This window comes from Phaethon aethereus (assembly GCF_964289735.1).
Source record: "Phaethon aethereus genome assembly, chromosome: 1".
Lineage (NCBI taxonomy): Eukaryota > Metazoa > Chordata > Aves > Phaethontiformes > Phaethontidae > Phaethon > Phaethon aethereus.
The window spans coordinates 48,367,942-48,388,815 of NC_138575.1; the positions used below are offsets into that span (position 1 = coordinate 48,367,942).

The 20,874-nt window shown below is 38.0% G+C and overlaps 1 protein-coding gene across 1 annotated transcript; it reads left to right on the top strand.

The window, feature by feature from the left end:
- Positions 1–5,642: 5,642 nt before the first annotated feature.
- NTS (neurotensin) lies at positions 5,643–19,913 on the top strand (the record flags this gene model as incomplete). The annotated part of the gene is made up of 4 exons (XM_082003883.1): positions 5,643–5,800; positions 9,914–9,975; positions 16,142–16,366; positions 19,767–19,913. Exons 1-4 carry the CDS (start codon positions 5,740–5,742, stop codon positions 19,911–19,913), a joined length of 495 nt encoding a protein of 164 aa, XP_081860009.1. The 5' UTR covers positions 5,643–5,739.
- Between the last annotated feature and the right edge of the window lie 961 nt (positions 19,914–20,874).

The window sequence follows — 20,874 nt, forward strand, 5'->3', positions numbered from 1 at the left end:
CAAATTGAATAAAAGAAACACTTCTATGAATGAGGCAATGATTCTTAGTCTTTTTTTATGTTGAAATAGAACTGTGGAAGACTGGAAGACTGTCCATGACTCTTGAGGCTCTCTTTTATAAAAACAAAAAAGTTGTTACTGGTTGTTAGGAAAGCTATTAAGGACTCCTGGCAAAAAACCCTTATCTGGCCAAGTTGAAGGTCTCAGCATAATCTCACAGATTTACAGTAATAATAATATGTTGCCTCTTTACTGTGCACAGAGGAAATATTCCTCAGTATTTTTAACTCAAAATCTTTTCATGGCTGTGTGATTCTAAATAACTAAAGTGAATTATTTTCTTGGGTACAAGGAAACAGCACAATTATTTAAGAAATGTATGAAGGTGGAAGCGAAGACAAAATAGAATGATTTCGAGAGTTTCACAGTGTGGAGTCCAGTTCCTACTTATGTGACTTAATTAAACCAGTGTAATATAACAATGCATACTAAATGTTTTCAGTTTCCATGTTCTAAGGAGAACTAAAGAATAGTTGCAGACAAAAACTCAATATCATGGGAAAAAGTAAATCACCTCTCTGAATTCAGATCGATTTCATTTTACTCTTTCAGAAATTGTGGATAATCATTGTTATCTGATCAGTCCGATAGTAACACTATTAAAACAATAATTTTGCATCTTGTAACTATTTCATCTCTTTAACACAGAATTTCAAAGCATGATCACTCTGATGAACAGTGGATTACATGAATATGCAATCTTCAACAAAGTTATATCAGTCTTTTCACCCATGTCCATTGTATATATTATATCCTGAAACTTAAATTAAAATATTCATAGCTCAGTGGAGAGAAATGAAAAATTGATTAACGTAGGTATTTGGGGGAAATGTGTAATGAGAGAAATGTGAAAGATGCAGTCTGGCCTGGGAATGCATTGCTGAGAGGTGAAAGTAAGGAGGAGGTGCCCAAAGCATAACTCCCATGACACACTGTGGTGGCACTTCTAACTGCACTGTTTGCTTTCTCAGATTGGAGGATTCTAGTAAAAGAGAAAAAAAAAAAAAAAGAAAAGGAAATGCAAATTAGGAGTAGGAGGGAAGATTGTTTTCTTATGGCCTTTTTTATCCAAAATTACTTTTCCTACGCAATTTCCAAACACTTGCATATATATATATATGACCAAAAGGTTCACATTTTTAGTCTTTTAACTGTAGGTGTGTAGATGCATAGATGCTGCATTTGCTTATTTTAATGAAATAGAGAATCTGGTTTTTTTCCATAAGAAGGGCTAGAGAATTTCAAAGTCCAGAAAATGCAATGGTGTGAAAAAAAAAAATAATTCAAGAGAAGAAATGATACTTCAGATTATTCTGTTAAGATGATACTTTAAAATTTTCTGTGATTTGAGAATCATAATCCCCTGGGGTACTGAGATGTTGTTGCTGCTTGAAACATCAAAACATCAAGAAAAAAAGCTCTGCCATGCATGTAGACCTCATATGTATAAGCTACACAAATGCCTTTCACAGTTTCAGACTCCAAATCTTTAAAACATAAAGAAATAGCTCACTAGAAGTCCAAGAAGTTTTTGCTGATTTGCAGCTCCTTACAAAATGTGACATTGATTTATATTCTGTATATTAAGGATATTTCTGATTCAGATAATAAAGTGGTTGCTTATGTGTTTGGGCTTTTTCTACAGCAATATGTTCTTGAATATTATTCAGTTGACTCCTCAAACTTTCCTGAAAGTGCACAACCTCACAAATCTAAAAATGTGAGTCACAGAATGGCTAAAGGAGGTTGGGTTTGAAGTAAAGAGGACATTTAATGTTTTACTTATTTAGGAATGATCCAGTGTGTTAAGCATCATCTCCTTTTTACTTTTGAATTTTTTTCTGATATCCTCCGCAGCACAGGTGTTCTCCAGGTTTTTCAGCAGTTGCATACACTACCAATTTTTGAGCATCACTGTTCTGACCAAACAGAATAAAGGTCCTAGACATGTTTTAAGCTCAAAGAGATGCTGAGAACTCACAGTGCCTGGAAAATTGAGCTGCAGTGTCTGACTATGCTTTGTGCTTTAAATGTGCTTTGAATATGCTTCCCTGTCTGTCCTGCTGCTTTGCTTGTGCTTATTGTCCCTTGAGCTGATGTGATAGAAATTAGAATCACCAGTTTTCTATCTAGCATATTAACCTAGACAGCTGACAGCCAAACTGTTGTAGGGGCAAAGCAGCTTAATCACCACAACTAAATTCAAATTTCAGATTGTGAGTGAGCATCTTGAGACAGTTTTCTGTAGGAATTTTTGTCTTGCTGACCACCTCCAGAATGGTTCTTCCTCTAGTTTCCATATTTCTGTAACTGCTGCAAGGTTTCGCTAAAAAAAAAATCCACAAAAAAGCCTCAGACACTAATATATTTAATGACAAAATTGAAGAGCTTGAATTGCCTTCTATTCAGTCTCACTGTGTTTATTTCTGTTCCCAAGGCATGAGTGCTAACTGGGACATTGACTGTTCCTTATTATAGTCTCCAGTACCTTCTACTGCAAGATCATTAGCAGAATGGTTTTCTCCTTCTGTTTGGTGATTACAGCTTTTGTATTTGGTGTCATCCATGTTATGATGGTAGTTTTATGTTCCGGTGACAAAGTAAATAGAGGTTTATGTATCTGTTCTTTAATGAATCTTCCACTTGCCTGATTGTTTCATTACCTTCAGATACCTCATAGTTGTGAATGGAGCTGATTTATAGGCCTGGACAGGCTGTTTAAATCACATGTTGAGGGCAAGTAAAGATAAACTGAGTTTCCCAAACTGACTGACACTAATGAATAGTTATGAATGTTTTCTTTAGCTGAGGAATATTTAAAAAGAAAGAGGGGAAGAAAGAGAGAGAGAGATGTGCAAAGAGGTTGAGGTTTTTTCTTGTAAAATCTTCTCTGGAGCACATTTCTTATTATGAGAAATGTGATATGAGGATGACTTGAGGAAGTCAAGGTGATTTGGGGAATTAATTGTTGAAAAGGTTAAATTTCCTAGTATGTGATTCTTAATGGAGCAGTAGAAGCTACAGATGTAGGAAAGAGGTAGAAAAGGTAAGTAAAGGAGGATCTGAGAAACAAGACAGTTCAGTTCTATTGTGAAAAAAATATAATTGTCTAAGCTTAGTTGTGCCTGATCCAGGGGAATTGAAGATAATATGTCAAGAACATTCGATGTGATAAGAAAGCAAAGAAGATTTTTAACACTGAAGTGTCTGCCTTGTAATTTTCCAGGAAAAAAAGAAAAAACAAATGGTGAAAACAGAGCAATGATTAAAAAGCTCATGGCCTATAACATACCATACATTCATCCTCTTGAAATCAGTATTAATTGGCATATAAGTATAAAAAAAAAAGCAACAATTAGGTGATTACAGATTTTAATGGCAGGAAAAATAGCAATTACTCTCTTCCTGATGAAAAAAATAAAACTTCATTCCTATAAATTCCAGTTACATAAGAATATGGGCAATTACACTATTGATGAAATCACTGACAGAGAGTAGGCACTAGAAAATATCTATGAAATATGATTCTCATTCACAGAGCTTTCTGAACTGCAGAACACCCACAGAGCAAAATCAGCTGCAGATTGGTCTTTCTACATCATGGAAATAATAGAAAATAGGACTAGAGGGGAGTGTGAGTGGCTATCTAACCTAACCTCCATGCTAAGGCAGATGAGCAATAGTTGAAACTTTCTGGCAGACTAGCACAGCCCATACAGTGTGATAAAATTGTTTTGGGGTTTTTGTTTGTTTGTTTTCAAATTTTCTCTTAGTAGGACATAAAGATGTGTTCCCAACTGTATGCAAAAATCCGTGTTCTTAAAACACGTGTTCTTAATACACCGGAACGCACCCAACTTTATTTCTGCTTGTATTTATTTGACCATAAACCAAAACAACATTCACATTTAAATTTTGTTGTGCTGCAAAAGGTGATTTGGGGGGAAGGAATTCGGTTAATTAAACTTTTCTCACCAGGTGTTCCCTGTGGCAGGATTTTGAAAATTCTTTTTCTGCGGCATCTATGCAGTCGTATTAGAGAGGCACAGAAGGTATGGGAGGAAGGCAGCACCCGTCGCTGCTCTTTGCATTTTAAAGGAAACTTTCTGCAGTGAAGAGAACATCCACCCTAGCAGAATCTACAATTCACAGAGCGCGTTCCTGCTATGTGTGGCATGTGTATCTGTGCTTAAATGTAGCCACAGAGATCAAAATGTTCCGCATTGTAGGAGCTGCATGCAACAGATGGAGCATTTGTCTGTATCCAAGAAAAAAAATCACAGTAAAAGCAGTAGCGCGATGGAGGCTGGTGCGAGTCTTCAGCTTTACGTTTATATACCCTTACGTTAAAGATTAGCCTGCCCTACCCTCCACCTCGGATAATTTCCGTGGTTTTTACGGCTCAGGAGAGCACGGAACAGATACCGGCTCCCGTGCACGCACGGAGGGCAGGGCCTGCGATAAAGCCACAGGGGACCCCGCGCCCCCCGCGCCCCCCGCCCCCGGGGCCGTGCGCGCCCGCTCCGCACCCGCTCCGCGCCGGCACCGCCGCCGCGCTGCCTCCCGCCTCGAGTCCGCTGCGTGTTTTACTGGGGGGTCTCGAGCTCTGGATGCTGTTCACGGAGCCTGCTCTTTGCTGATCCGTGAGGAAAGATACGTATTGTAAAATTCAACCAGGAAAAGTACATCTTAAGAGAAATGCCTCGTAGCAGCGCTTACTCTCGTGAAGCCATAGCTGTTGGCTTATGGCGCGCACTCTTCAGAAGTAATAGGAAGTCTCGCCGTGTCGGGTAGTAGAATTTTTTGCGCATCTATGAAAAATGTCTGTCAACTGACTTTCCCGTTATCTCTCGCCATCGCTCGTTCTCTCACACAGACTTCTCTTCCCCGCCCCCCCCCCCCCTATGCCCGATGTAACACCCCTGCCCATGCCCAGGGTTATACTGCTGCCCATGCCCGATGTCACACAGCCCCTGCCCGGTGTCACACCCCTGCCCAATGACCGGTGTGCGGTTCTTTCCCGTTTTCTCCCTCGCTGTAGGGAAAGGTAAAACAGATGACAGACAAAGCGCATCAGACGGCGACCGCACAGTGACCGCGGTGCTATGCGCGGTGCTCACGCTTAGGTGCGGCGTTTTCCCGCCCTTAACCCAGCGCACACCGCGCGCCAGGGGTCCGAGCGACTGCGGTAACTTTTTTTTTAAATAATAAAATAAAGAATTATTTCGGGTCTTTTCCGGATCGTAGGATAGTTCCCTTTCGGGAAGAGCCCGTTCCGGCCGCACCCCGCGGCGGTGGGTGCGGGGATTCGCTGCGCGCCCCGCTGCGCGCCCCGCGGGGCACCGCATGCGTCAGGCGGCGAGTGGCGTCAGCGCCGGCGGGCGCGGAGCGGCGGGGAGGGGGCAGCGGGAACGGGAGGGGGAGTGGGGTGGAGGAGGAGGAGGGAGGGCGCTTCATCAGGAGGCGATAGCGGCACCGCCGTGACATCACCCCACGGCTTATATAGTTGGGGAAGGGTCTGGGTCCCCCGTCTGGTGCCTGCAGCCGCCCGCCAGCGCGCTTGCTGAGAGCGCGGAGCGGCGCGGAGCGACGGGGCTCTGTCTGTCTGTCTGTCTGTCTCTCTCTCCGTCTCTCCCCAGGATTTATGGACTTTACTTTCTAGAGGGCGGCGCGGCAAGGATGAGAGCCCAGCTGGCGTGCGTGGTGCTGCTGGCCTTGGCCTCCTGCAGCCTCTGCTCAGGTAAGCCCCCGCCGGCGCCCCGCACCGCCCTCCGCCCGGGCGCGCCCCCGCACCGCGGGCTGGACGCTCTTCGCCGCCCCCGGAGTCTCTCTGACCGGTAGGCACTGAGCTGCTCTCGGAGCCTTGAGAGGGACCCAAAGAAAGAGGTGAAGTTGCTTCGGGCAACCGCGGCTATATCCAACAGGCGCCCTGGTAACGAACGGGCTCTGGCCAGCATCCTTTTTTATACCACCCTCATATAACTTTCTCACTTCATATAAACCATTCCTCCTCACAGCATCCATGCAATGGCAGTTAATGTAGACTAGTAACTGGAAACATAAATCAGTGACCATCTGCTTGATTATGCTGCCTCATTTGTGATTTATTAAATGGCATGTATTTCCAAACCATCATAGAAATTATAATTTCTGCAACTCATATGAACAGCTGCCACAATCCCAATCAACATGAATATATATGCACTTTAGTCACTTTTTAGTGACAGGAATACAATTTTAGCATTCTGGGGAAAAAATTGCTAGCAACTGATCTGAAATTATGACAAAAAATGCTGAATCAGATGCAGATCACACAGTAGGAAGGTTAATGTAAGTGCATTTCTAATCCAAGAGCAATTACTTTAGAAACCCAAAAAAAGAGGACCATATATCAAAATGCATTGCCTGTTCCTTTGGAAAATGACACAGCTAAGTGTGTGCCATTTATGCCCTAAGTTTGTGACCAAAAAATGGGTATGGTGGCAATTAAACAGGCATAATGCACACACACATGAAGCAGAATAGGCTTCAAAATCCAATCCTAACTAATTTGCAAATTACTTTAACTTTTAACTCCACAGAATTTAAAGAGTAAATTTACAAGCAGCTTCATTTTTCAGCTTCAGTATCTAGGAGGACTCAGAATTCCTAATTCTCACTTTAGATGAAAGTTTCCAATTTTTATTCCCCTGCAGAAGAAAAAAATGTAACACATGTAATACTTGCATTTCATCACAGTTTAAATATAATCATTCTGTATAGAGAACTATAGGTAGTCTTAGCGACAAGGCTTAATATTCTCCCCATATATTTGAAGCTTTTTAAACAAATACGTGACTAGTGTTTTCAAGTAAGGCAGTTTCAAATTCAACTGTTTGTAGAGCCTGAATGAAAGCCCACTAAAATAAAAAAATTCAGTGGAAATTAAAATAGGCTCATAAAAAAGACAGAAACAAAATTGTAGGTGTAACTGACATGATGGTTTATTTGCCGGAAAATTTGAAATAATATTTAAATGAGAAATGCCATGGAGAAGCTTCTGTGGAAGGGCCAAATCAGCTTTAACTAATATGGACAGTTATGTCATAAAGAAAATGATCATTCATTTAATTTTCTTTTGAAAACGTTGCCCTCAGGGGAAAGTGTGTGCTTGTAGAATGTAACCATTCCTGTAGAATGTGAACATATGAGTAGAAGCTATATTTCTTGTCAATAAGAATTGAATCAAGAGGACATCAAACTTTGTGAATTTCCCTCTGATTTGAACAATAATGTGTAAACAGACTTTTTATACATTGCTCTCTGAGACTCTGCTCTTTTTACGCTTTTACTCCTCATCTGTCTCTTTCACTCCTGAATTACCTGGATGTGTTCCCTTCTCTTCCAAGCCTTGCTTTATTCTTCACTTGGGGTATCTTGACCAGCCTCCTAAATAATGTCCTCCAGACTTCGTTTCTCAACAAAAATGTTTCTTAATACCTACCTATCTTCCACGTCTGCAGCCATCTTCCAACCTTAACGGTGTGGAAGCTATCTTCCATCCTCTACAGAATGTAAAAACCAGGTGCTAATCAGACACAAGTCCTTTCATTGTCCTCAGCTGGTATGACCCAGGACACCACAAATCATGATGCTGTCACATGCGAGCCACTCACTCATTCACAGGAGCTGCTGCTATCATTAGTAGAAATTCATCTGAGGTGATCTTGTGCTGCCAGCAGAACTTTGGCTAATGGTAAAGCGGTTAAGAGATTAAGTAACACTGACAACCAGTAGTGTTGAAAGGGCTGCAAGGCATTAGGTTGGACATTAGTTGCTAGTGACTTGCTGTAATACTGATCTACAAACCAGTCTTATTTAATATCTTCAATAACAACTTCAATGCAAAAAGTAAGAATGAATGAATGTACTCTGCTAGTAATGCAAAGGTGAAGAGGAGCATCACTACAGGGGAAGATCAGCATAACACATAGAAGTTTCTGATGACCCGACTAACAGAAAGGAGCAGCAGTGCAACAGTACAAAATGCAATAGCTTAGGATATAATAGAGATTCCTATTAAAAGCTCCTTTTAATAGAAGCACCAATGTTGGAAATGTCTGAGGAGATAAAAGACTTGGTCGTATTTTCTGATGTCTTTTTTTATGAGATACTAAAATTTTTTAGCCAGGAAAGACAAACAAAATCAAAAACGTGTAAGAGAGCTACTTTATATAGCTAATGGTAAGCATTAAGGTAGTTAAGTACTGAGGCTTGTGATCCAAACTGTACTGTGCTGTGCTCTCTTGAGATCATATCAGGCACAGAGGAGGGCCACTCTGATGAGTTGGGGAATACAAGGTTATTACAAGACCAGAGAATAGGTGAGAGTCTAATAGCTCCGGGAATAGCCTTTAAGCAAAGTATTTATGGGATTTCCAGGGGAATGGTTTATGTCCAAAAGGCACAGTGATCTTGCACTTGTTTACTAATCATCAAGTAAGCACACCCTAAAAATCTAAGCTGTGATTGGTCTCAAAAAATACATGAGTTGGGTTAATATTACAAATAGAAAGGTGTCATTTATACTGAAGGAGGTTATATACAAACCATTAATAAATTTGTAATTAGAAATAAATTAGGCTTGAAATTAGAAGGTGGTGAATAACCATTGATAGTTTGGAAGAATTCTTCAAAGAAGGAACACAGTGGTAGTGGTGAGATATTTTTATTAAGATTGAACATGATTGATTTTTAAGAGCATTATAATGGTTGGCTTCCTGTGCTAACAGAAGTCTATGACAGAACATGTTCTGTGAAATGTAGTGACACAACATGGTGATGATCCCTAAAATGAAGGCATAGGCAGAATCTATCCACAGATTCTGTGATAGGGTGTTACATGCCAACAGGACTGATTATTTTAATGAAAGTGAGATATGACTTATATGAATAGGGAATAGATTTTGGTTTAGTTTGGTTTTAAATATAACTAAGTGTATTGTTTGGCTTTGGACTGCTGGTATTTCAGGAAAACTAAAAGCCATGTGTAACTGTTTCACCTGAAGACTTAACTGATTTCTGTTTATATCTCGTCTTTGAGCTGTGATTCCTGCTACATTTTCAAGGCACCAGATCTTCCTTGTGATTCTGTGCAGCACAAAGCAGAAGAGTTTGTGGCTGTTTTCTCTTTCTACAGCAATTTTACCCTATTCACCAAATTACAGGTCTTGCAAGTCTGCTGAGCTATCAAAGCTCAATTAAATTTGTAATGAAAAAACTAAGACTTTCAGTCAGAGTACTTTCTTTTGGTATATGCAGTGTCAAGAACTTGTACCACAAACTGGTCAAGTTCAAATCCCTCGTGTCAGCAAAAATATTCTTAATTTAACCAAGACTAATCAAGACTAAATCTTGTCAAGTAATCATAACTGCCATTCACCTAAATACTTAGCTGCTACTTAAATAACTATTCTTTGAAAATACATATCCAAAATCTTCTTCTGAAGTAAGTAGAGGAGACAACTAGTTATTATGAAAATCATACTGATTTTGAATGGAGAATATTGCAGCCGTTTTGTTTCTTGAAAAGGCTGCAGATTAGTGGGCCTGTCTACCAGTGAACTGAGATTAATGAATCATTTAAATTCACTTCAATAAGCTTCATCATGCTTTAAAAAGGTATCCATTTTAACATAATGTTGCTGTTACCTGAAGCCTCCTCACAGTCCCTCTAGACCACTTTGCTGTGTTTTTATCCAAGTTATTGGTTTGTTTTTCAAAAGTCATTGATATATCTAAATTCTCTGTGCTGAATTGAAATGTTCATGATTTATGATGAAATAATAAGCATATGTTTCTGGTTTATTCCCAGATTCAGAAGAGGAAATGAAAGCGTTAGAAGCAGATTTATTGACCAATATGTACACATCAAAGGTAATTATTTTTCCTCCTTTAGCTGACGGGTAGGGAGCAAATGAATTCTCATTACAAACCCAGAAGTCTTTGCACAAAGTAATAACCTATGGTCTAGACCAAAAAGTTCAGTGCTAGACATTACTTTGGTGCAAGATTTTCTCCAGTTCAAAGGAAATTTAAAGGTGTTGATGTGACACACTAAAACTGCTCCTCACTCGTAACACTGGTACTTTCATTAAACTGTCAAAACTGTGCTATGTGCAGAGATGTAAATTTATATGAGGAAATGTGTTTCCAATAGGATTATGCCTGATGAAAGGTGAATTAACCTAGAGTCAAATCCATAAGTGCTATTTTTATGCAGAACTTTTCCTATATGCATATAAAATTCAGACAGTCATAAAGCAAAAACTGTTAATACATATGCTGATTTTGGTGTAGGAATTTATTCATAATGTTAGTACAGGAACCTTGGGACGTGACTGTGAGAATATTAATCTGACAAATGACATTTCCTTGACAAGTTGCCAGACTGTACATGTTATTTAATACAAATAGACAAAAAAATTCAGTTCAAATCTTATATTGACAAAGTGAAGCAGCAAGTGTTGCACATATGTGTTAAACAGGTTGATAGACAAGCACTTTCTCAACAGTGTTATTTTCCATTGAATGATCTGGGAAATATGTACATCTAACATTTCTTCAGCGACATATTAAAGAACAAACCCTGAAACAAGTGCCTTGGGTTTAAGGTTGAATGTTTTAATTCTTTGTTCTAATGGAGTTCAAGTGTGGTGCTCAAATTCAATGGAAAATAAAATGAGAAATTAAAAATTTCCCCCAAAAAGGAATTTCATAAGCCAATGACTAGTTGAAGGTTAAGGACAAAACCTGCCTGTCAGACTTCTGTATTTACTGTATTTTCTTATACGTGAGCTTTTTCACAGGATCCTTTGGATAGATTAGAATAAGAAATGAGGCCAGAAAAATACATCGTTTTGATCTGGTCTGGCAGTTCTTAGGTTCCCATGTTCTTTACTGACATGGTAATTAACCTTAGATGCTAAATAAACCTGTTTGCCACTTGCTTCTCTAAGGTACAGAAAGATTTAATAGTTATTCTTTTCCTGAGACAAATTTAAATGTAGGAGGCTGACAAAAATAGTTCTTTCTCTGTGTGGCAAAGCACAATATGCCCTGGGAGGAAACCCTGCAGCGACTGGTATTTTTGCTACTGACTTTAGTAGAACTGTGAACCTAACTTCCACTTCCATCTTTTCCTTCCTCTCAGCACAGAGCACAACCTCAGGTAACTAAAAATGCACAGATACAGCACACCAGTAATGGTGTTTGCCATAAAACTCCCATATGTTGTTTTACATCATGTAGGTTGCTATTCAATTTCCTTATGGTATATACCATAAGACAAGTGACACCTTGTTGTCACTTGACACGCCACAAGTTGACAGAAGCAGTAGATGCATGGTAGAGACATTGCTTTAATTCTGCGTTATACTGCCTTAAATCACAAGCTAAAATTCATTAGCTCAATATACATTGTCTCTTGACATCAAAGTAAGGCATGGTCGAACCGCTAAAAAGTGAGCTTCTAGAAGAGGCATACCACTATTCAATTCATTACTGAAATGACAAATTCTTTTTATTTTTTTCTGTTGTCCTTTGCTAGCTTTTAACCCTCATTAGAGCAAAAGTATGGTTTTGGTGTGAGAGACAAATTTGAGGATGTTATGCATAATAACTGTCTTGTCTTGTGCCTGAGATCTGGTTCCAGTTGAGGGCAATTACTGTTAAATTGCATTAACCGTCTTTGACACTGACTTGGTAATAAGCAGCAAGGGAAATCCAGACAATTTAAATAACATTAAGATGGGGGGAAAAAAAAGAAAAAAAAAAAGGTCTATGAAAGCTCAGATCTAAAAATGCAGCAAAGTGGATTATCATCTGTGGTTCTAGTATTTGACAGAAAAAATCTTCCTGTGTAGGCACTTGTGAAGTATACTGTCAAGACTACAGCTAGGGTTTAAGCACACACCTTTTGCAACATTCAGTAGTCTATCCAATATTACGGAAAGAGTTACCATATGCTTTTGACTTCACAGACTGCTGTCCAGTCTCTACTGGCCCTTTTGAAACTGCTCTTTAAATTCATCTATATGCTGAATCACTTTCCATCTCTAAAGAAGTATGTCCATGTTTATTACAACCTGTCTTCCACATTTAATACAGTTCATCACTCTTCCCTGCTGTTACATCTCAAAGAACATACATGGATCAAACAAATCCCTAAAATGCTTTATCTGTCTTTCCTCTAATATAAAATCCAAAGAGCTGTTAAGACAACACAACATGAAGTATCACAAATATGTGGACAGTTTTCTGTTGTGTCTCTTTTGTACCAAACAGATAGCTCTACTCCCAGCTTCCTAAATGCAATGAAGAATGTCCTGAACTCAAACAAGATTGAGATGACATTAGTTAAAGAAAAAAAAGGAAAAGGAAAAAAAAAAGAAAAGAGAAGTGTTTCCTTGAAGAATATATCATCACTAGAATATACTCCACCTTTGGGACCCCCACTTCCATTAATTTTTTTAAGTCTTGGACCCTCTGAGCTTCTTATTGCTCTAGAATGCTTATTGCTGTATGTGCCCAGAGAGTTTAGCCTTCTTGTCAGAGTCAGATGAGGTTACAGCTGCCTAGGAATTACTGACTTCTGACTCAGTCATCACATAAAAATTCATTACATTTACAGGCATTAGTATACATCATGGAAGAACTTCCACTGTAACAGAACTCAATACCATATCCGCTTAAAGACAGGGAGTAGTTTTATTATTTCTGTGGTTACATTCTGAACAAAATTCAACTACTTTTCTGAAAAGGAACCATAGAGATCCTACATTACCTTGGGTTTTAATTGCTTATGAATTTGTTTTTCATCTGCTTTCACAAGATAAATACAAGAATATAAAAAGTAGAGAATTCAACTTTCTTGTTCTAAAATAAAAAGAAACATTTTGGAGGTATGCGTTATAAGAAGTATCTTAAACAAACTATCAAGGGTATCATTCAACCAGAAATGGAAAGAGAAATATAAGTTATAACTTAGGATTCTCTTTAATCTTTCATAGGACAAACCTGATGTCAAAGAAGAAAATATTCCTAAGCTCATTTCAGTTTCTGAGATCTTTTAAAATTCTCTTTCAAGATATATGAGATGTGAGAAACCATATATCTGAGTCATATTAAACATGTTCAACAATGGAAATGCATACATCATATTCACTTCAACATTAATAACTTTTAAATTCTGATTCATACTGAGGTCCCTTTTGTTCCTTCAGATCACTCCCAGATATTTTTCAAGTTAATCTTGAAGAAATTCATTCCATCTTGGCAGATATGGGTTCCCTGATCTCTTGTGTGGGTGTTTTCCAAAACGTGTCTTGAGCAACTGTGGTTGGTATTGCTTAGACCTGTGTGGAAAACATATCACACATTAGAAATGTACCTAAACATTGGGGTTATGATCATTTTAAACTGTATTTTCACATATTCCTTTAGGATAACTGCTTCAGAGTTTTCCCATAACCTATAAAACAAAGCTGTCTGATTATAATGTTTGCTGTAATAGTGGAGTAGAAAAGTAATATGACTGCTCTGTTCAGTGACTGGGCATGACCTGGAGAGCTGCATGTTCAGTTAAAAAAATATTTCAGTCTTGACTGAAGTTCTTAATGCTTTATAGTCTCATTTTGTGAGCTGGCAGCAGTGTAAGTCAGAAGCAGGTGTACCCAAGTAAAAATACTTTGAGGTGATATATGTGTGGTATTAATGGGAATTAGACGCCCCTACAAACGAAGTATGCTTGCACACAGCACTGTAAAATTCCACCCCCGCCACGTCATAAGTAGGAGCTAAGACAATTTTACCTAATGAAGTCTGCTATTTAAGTATTTTAGTAATATACAGAGGAAAGTTCCTTTAAACATAGACATGCGTCAGGCTGACATAAAGTAGTAACTTTAGATCAAAAAGTTTCTATAAATTATGCAAGAAGACATAACAAATTTCCCTATCCTTTCCTCTTCTGTTCTGTTTCCATCCACTGGAATATTTTCGTTGGTTTTTTTAACCTCAGAACTCTCACTTGCTCACGTAGCACTGCCCCTAGATTTTATTCTTCATTGCAATTTAGCTATTGTAGTGCTAGCTCACATTTCTTTCATATACCCAGGAGAGAGAAGTACACTGGAAAAGCCACCTCAGTTGTTATGGAAAGCTCCATATTTTTATATTTCACAAATATTTTAAAACAGATCAAAGCAGATTTTGAAATTGCAGTGAACACTTGCTCTTTTTGCTAGTTTAACTTCTGTTAATTAAATTAGACATTCTGCAAAGAGGTTGATTTTTGTTTTGAACCTGTCACATCTTTTCAAATAATTCAACAGACTAATTAGGGCACCTAGATGGGACAACAGATGAGCTCAAAGTAAACAATGCAGAACCAATTTCAAGCTTCTGAATAGGATTTGAGATTTGTTTCCTTCTTAGCCTCAAAACAAAACACCTTTTTTTTTTTCCTGAGCCCTGTCAGGAATCTGAGAACATACAGTGGTTTTATTAAAGGGCTAAATTATTCTCATTTGGAAGGCATGCATGTATCAGATGTATATTGGAGTAATGATTACGGCTAAAAGGGAATTTTTTGTAACTAATGCTAATAGTGATGCCATCCTTTCTTGTTCCTTCCTCACTCTTCTCCATTTTCTTTCTTTTCCCTCAAAATTAGTAAAGTGTGCTGAATATGCGTAAATCTTGCACACAAAGCCCCTTTGTTAAGAAGGTGCTTTAGAAAACCAACAGATTATGTGATTACCTAATGTTCAGCTAAGTAAGCACTGCATCCACACTCTTAATTAATGCTGTCACTATGTAAAAGGCAATGTCTGTGTTAATGTAATACCTGTATTTAACTTTGTACATCCAGGAGAAGCAGCACTGCATTTCCGTTCATAGGTAAAGTGTAATCCTAATGTGCACAGCAAGGAAGCACTTGCCAGTAATAAATAGGAATTTGCTATTTGTCTTTTGATTGGAGATTGCTATGTCACCAGTTCTAGTTTAAGGAAACTAATTTTTATACCCACCACTAAAAGGAATACAATTTGGAAAGCAACAAAGACGTAAAAAGCAGTGAATGAGGTAGGAGTTCAGCTTTTCACGTTTTTTTATTGATAATCAAAACTAAAGAAGACTATTGCCACAATTGCTTGGAAAGAACAGTACCAGTAGAAAAGCAAAAATTATTTTTCTCAACATTTTTAAAAGTGTTTAAAATTTAACTAGCTCCTAAATAATGCAAGATACTGGAGCAAGAAAAATTTGAGACAAGCCATGATGAAATTTCTCTATTTCTGTCTTTCTGTAACATCTCTGAACAGGTCCATTATGGACCACCTAAATACAGTTGGTCTGAGTTTTTCAGTCCAGTTACCCAATCAAGAATACATTGTTTGCACAGCTCTGTTTCATCTTTGCTCCACCTTCATCTAAGCCTGTAGACCTTCGATTCACATCTCCCAGGCTTATGACTCTCCATCATCCAAAACTCCTGGGGCATACAGATTCCATAACTTCAGATCCAGCCTCATCAGACAGCTTGCCCTGAAGCACGGACTCCGTTCCTTTTCACAGGGAATTTTGAAATGACTGGTATTTGTTCTGAACTGGGGAGGAGCGTCTAGTTAACCACAGGCATTCACCTTGGATTCCAGTACTGGGAATTTATCCAGTGGGTTTGACTCATTGTCCTGATTTATACCCGTGAATTTATATTATATTAATCTCCGTCTGTGTTTTTGTTTGCACCTGTGCAGAATGATTATGAAATGCTACCATTCTGGTTTGGTAGCAGTTTAGTTTTTCATCGTGTATATCTACCTGGGGGGTAAGGCTGTGGGGAAGCAGACTTGGTGTGTTTAATAAATGAGTTGTCGTAATTTCAGAACACTCTAATTATTATCTAAAAGTTGAGCAAAAAAAAAGTATTTCAAACACACAGACTTGTTCCAACCGAAATGTTTGAATGTCACACATTATTACTAAAAAATAAAATGAAAATTTCAACATGTTAAATACTGCGTATTTGTATTTTCAGATTAACAGAGCAAAACTTCCTTACTGGAAAATGACACTGCTAAATGTCTGCAATCTTGTCAACAACATAAACAACCAAGTGGGGGAAACAGTAGAGGTAGATGAAGAGGATCTCGTTTCAGGAAGGCAGTTTCCTGCTGCTCTGGATGGCTTCAGCTTGGAAGCAATGCTGACAGTATATCAACTCCAAAAAGTTTGCCACAGCAGAGCCTTTCAGCATTGGGAGGTAAAACAAACTATCACAAATGCATATTTCAAGTGCTATTAAACTCACAGGTTCTGTTTGTACTGATGTTTTAAAGTCCATATCCATGTGACCCTCGTCACATTGTCTGAGTTTTCCTTCCCTTTTTTGTATTCTCTAATACCTCTAATATGCCTCTTATTGAGAGAGTTGTGAATTAATGTAGTTTTTGATGAGCTGTCTGTTTTTTATAACAACTCGTGGATAAATGAGAATTATTCTTAACTACATACTTTCTCCACTCTTTGTAACCATTCCAAGGAACCAAACAAACACATGAAAGTGAGCTCTATGCCAGAACACAAAATTACTATCTGCTTAACAGACGTGAAGTTACTGCAGATTTATTGAGACATAACTAAATGTAAGCAGAGTTTCTGAAAACCCTTTTAAGGTCCTAGGGCAAACTGGATTCAAAATGCATGGACACATTCCCATGTGTACATGTAATTTTACTAGGTACTCTGAGCTTCTTATTATTGGTAGGGAACCGATAGCAGGGGAACTCTTGCTTTTCACTTCTCTACACCTGAAGAGGGTCCTGGAAGTTGACATTGTCATTGTATGAGGATTGCTGCTCCTCAATATGATTGTTTATAGTCCATTTGTGATATTTGTCTTAGTGTAATGATCACAGAGAGACACACCGGGCACAATCCCCTTGTATTGTTCTGTATTACACTAAAAGCTGCTTTGTGCAGCAAAAAAAGATATCTCAGTGTCACTTCCCGCTTTCCAGTAAACCCAATTTCTTCAGCTATCACAGGTTCATGGACAGTCTGTCTGAATCTTGATCATCTTTTGTTTGCTGAATCGCAGCTCTGTAGCTGCAGGCTTATTGTCAATCCTTAATATTATCTGGGATGGTCCATACAAAAGACTTTGGGAACCAGAGTTTTCTGAGGACTCTCTTCATCAGTACATTTATTACTGAAAAGGAGCTACCATAGAACTGACTATATGCAATAACCCATATGACTTAATGCCACGAATGTGTAATTTAGTCCACTTAAAGAATCACCATCAGAGATACCAGAAAGCAAATAATTTTAATATACGTATAGTAAAAGTAGATATATAAAAAGCTTAAATATATATATATATATAAAAGTTTAATATATATTATTGTAAAAAAAATATACATATTGTAAAAGGCACCACAACAGAATTCAATGGCAAGGTCCACTCTATTACTTATTCTACATGGAAAAGGTATACAAAGAGAAACCAAATTACAACTAGACTGGAATGATTTACTTGTGGATCAAATCAGGTTAATGAGGCTTATGTGTAGATTGAGGAGAGAAAGCAGAGGAGACCCTCCTGTTGAGTCATGAGGTTCAGAGTGGACCAAAATCCACCCCTAGTCCCAGACTTGGTCAATGGTTTATGACTAAGGTTAAGTAAGGAAAGTAAAAGAATGCCCTCCTGTTGAGTCACGAGGTTCAGAGTGGACCCCCTTGCTTTCTAAACACCTTCTCAGAGAGGAGTCTAGGTGAGACTGAATCCACTCCTAGTCCCAGACTTGGTCAACCGTTTATGACTAAAGGAATCAGGTATCGGGGATTCTGGTGTGGTGACATAGCCTATGATTTTGTGCTTGGTGTGACTTTAGGATGGCAATTTATCTAATACAAAATAGCAACAATCATATTCACTAACGCTACTGAGTTGAATCACAGTATCAAATCTTGTAAAATTTAGCAGCATAATCAACCTAAAACTTACTAAGACTCCTTAATCACACACACATAAAGGCATAGAGATAGAGATACGTAAAGAGATATAAAGAAAAGAGACAAATATGTACAAAGATACCTTTAAATGCCCCCCTCGAATTCAGTCGAATACTCACATGGGATGCTTTGCATCACTCGATGGGTGATCAGCCGAGCCTCTGAGTTGATCGCACACTTGAGGGTTCACGGGCTCTGAGAGGTGTCCCATTCAGAGGGAGGTGCTGGTCACAGCCTGCTAAGGTCCAGGAGAGCTCAAAGGGTCTCACTTGGGACCACTATTTGTAGGACTGGGAGATTATTGACTTTAGGCATCAGTGAGTTTCCCACAATCCAGGCAGGTGGTTTCTCAAGTTTTAGTGGTAAGGCTGCCAGGGTTGTCTGGAGATAATCGATTAGTTCTGTTCTTGTTCTGTACCTTATTTAGGCGATTCTGTTCCTGATACACTCAGTGCCATTCTCCTCCTTGGCTACACAAGAGTGCTTGATACGGTTGAGGGGCTCTCAACTGCCAAACCCTTTGTTTGGAGGCCAAGGCTTGTCAGGGATCTTAGAGCGGCCCAGGTACAAGATGAGGTTGCACCACCACACTTAATCACAATTCCTTTCTTTGCAGTTGCATTACCTCTTGTGATGATTTGAAATCATAACTCCTAACAGTACTGCATGTGAAATTGAAGAAAAATTCCTCTCTCAGTTTAGGAACACACTTATGCAGTGCAGAGGTTTATAAGACACTCTAAAAGAAGAAGGGATAGAGCCAGAGGGAGAAGGATTGAAGAAGGCTTGAAATAATTTATGTAATGAAAGAAGTTCTTGTGATCTTATTCATCCAGGATTAACTCCAAAGTCTGTTGAAACCATGAGAGTCTTTCCCTTCATTTCAATAGAATTTAGACAAGCACTCATTTATTAAGTAATTAAATGAGTAACAGAGTTTGATTGCTTATGGAAATACTGAGGTGAGTATAAAAATGTTTTCAGTTTAGTACCTTTCAGCCAGATGGACTGTACATGACCATGGAAGAATGTGGTAAGAGAATGTATGATATCTTAACAGATAAAGCAAGAATGAATCTGAACAAAACACTTTAAAAACTCAAAACACAGTTATATAAGAAATTTTGACTGACAAAATTTTGGCTTTCTTGTGTTTTATGTCATTTCTTATTTGTTTATTACACATTTTGATTTTTTAGCTGTAGGAAGTTGCCGATAAAAATATTGCTCAAAAGCTGAAACCAGCAAGCAGTGGGTGTTTTAGGAGGTGTTTAGCCTAAATAAGTTATTACAGAGTGACAATCGTTAGGAAGTTTTCAATCAATTTGAGTTTTAGTCCAAGAAGGACATACCAGCTTTTCTCTCTAGTCAAAACCAATGATCTCATTTATTCCAGTGGAATTTAGATATCACGGCCGTAGATTTCAGCTCATCTTTAGCCTGATCTTAGTTTTGTGTCTTGAGTTTTGGGCTTTTTTTTTTTTCTTCCTTTTTTTTTTTCTCCCCCCAAAAAAGACAACTATTATGGTAAAGATTTTTCTTGGTGGCAGATGTTAAAATAAAGTTTTGGAAAACTTTCTAGGAATTTATAATCTTCATTGCCAAAAAAAAGCTGATAACATTGTGTCTCTTCTTGCATCCTACAGTTACTTCAGCAAGATGCTTTTGATCTAGAGAACTCAAGCCAAGACAAGGAAATAATGAAAAGAAAAAATCCTTATATCCTGAAAAGGCAGCTACATGTGAACAAAGCTAGAAGACCATACATACTCAAGAGAAGTTCATATTACTGATGCAGCAGAAGAAAACAATGTATATTTAGTTTATAGGTAACTGTGCGTTATGGTTATCTTATTTAAATCTAAAATCATATTTGTGTGAAAATATACTATAGAAAATCATAAAGATGATGACATAACTGTGTCTTTTTTGCAATTGCTGTTTCTTCATTGTGATTTTTTCCTACTTGAGATTAATTGGACCAATACATTTGCAAATAAATCTAGTTTCTAAGCATGATGTATTGTACAAAACTGAAATTTCAACATATTTCCAACAATATTGTAGTCTTTTCCTATTTTATAAAGCACACCCACATACACCAAGTAAATTGATATTGTCCATAAAACTTACTGAGGATCTTACAATTTCTTAATGCAACACCTCAAACATATATGCTTGCAATTTTTTGTATAATACACTATTCATAACTGCCATGATATTTTATATATTGGCCAGTTTAATTCATTAGGGATTAGGTCTAAGGAAGGAAGGAAATACTATCAACTAACTATTAAATGGCAGTTTCAAAATTCATATTTTAAATAGCCTGCTTGTAAATGCATTTTAAGTTCTTGACTCCTAACTTGCCACTGGAGAGTCATAATTTCAGAAATCGATACATAAATGAGACTCTGACAAAGTATGATGGTGAGAACAAACCCAGCTGTGCTTCAGAGTCGTATCACCGACTAAATAAGGAAAACTATTTATTACATCAGTAAAAGAATTTACAGTGTTCACCTAATCTACGAATGCTCAGGAAAAAAAAAAATAAAGACAAAAAATAAAAGCTGATTCATGTTCCTGTGCTGTCACTGTTAAAACAAAATACTAATCCAGTTATATGAGAAATTGGGGGAAATATTTGAAAGAGGAATTAAAATTAGAACATCTTAAACTTACAATTAAAAGGCTTTTCCTTTCCTTCCCTTTGAAAATTTGTAGTAACAATAGGCAGTTTCAGGGGTTAAA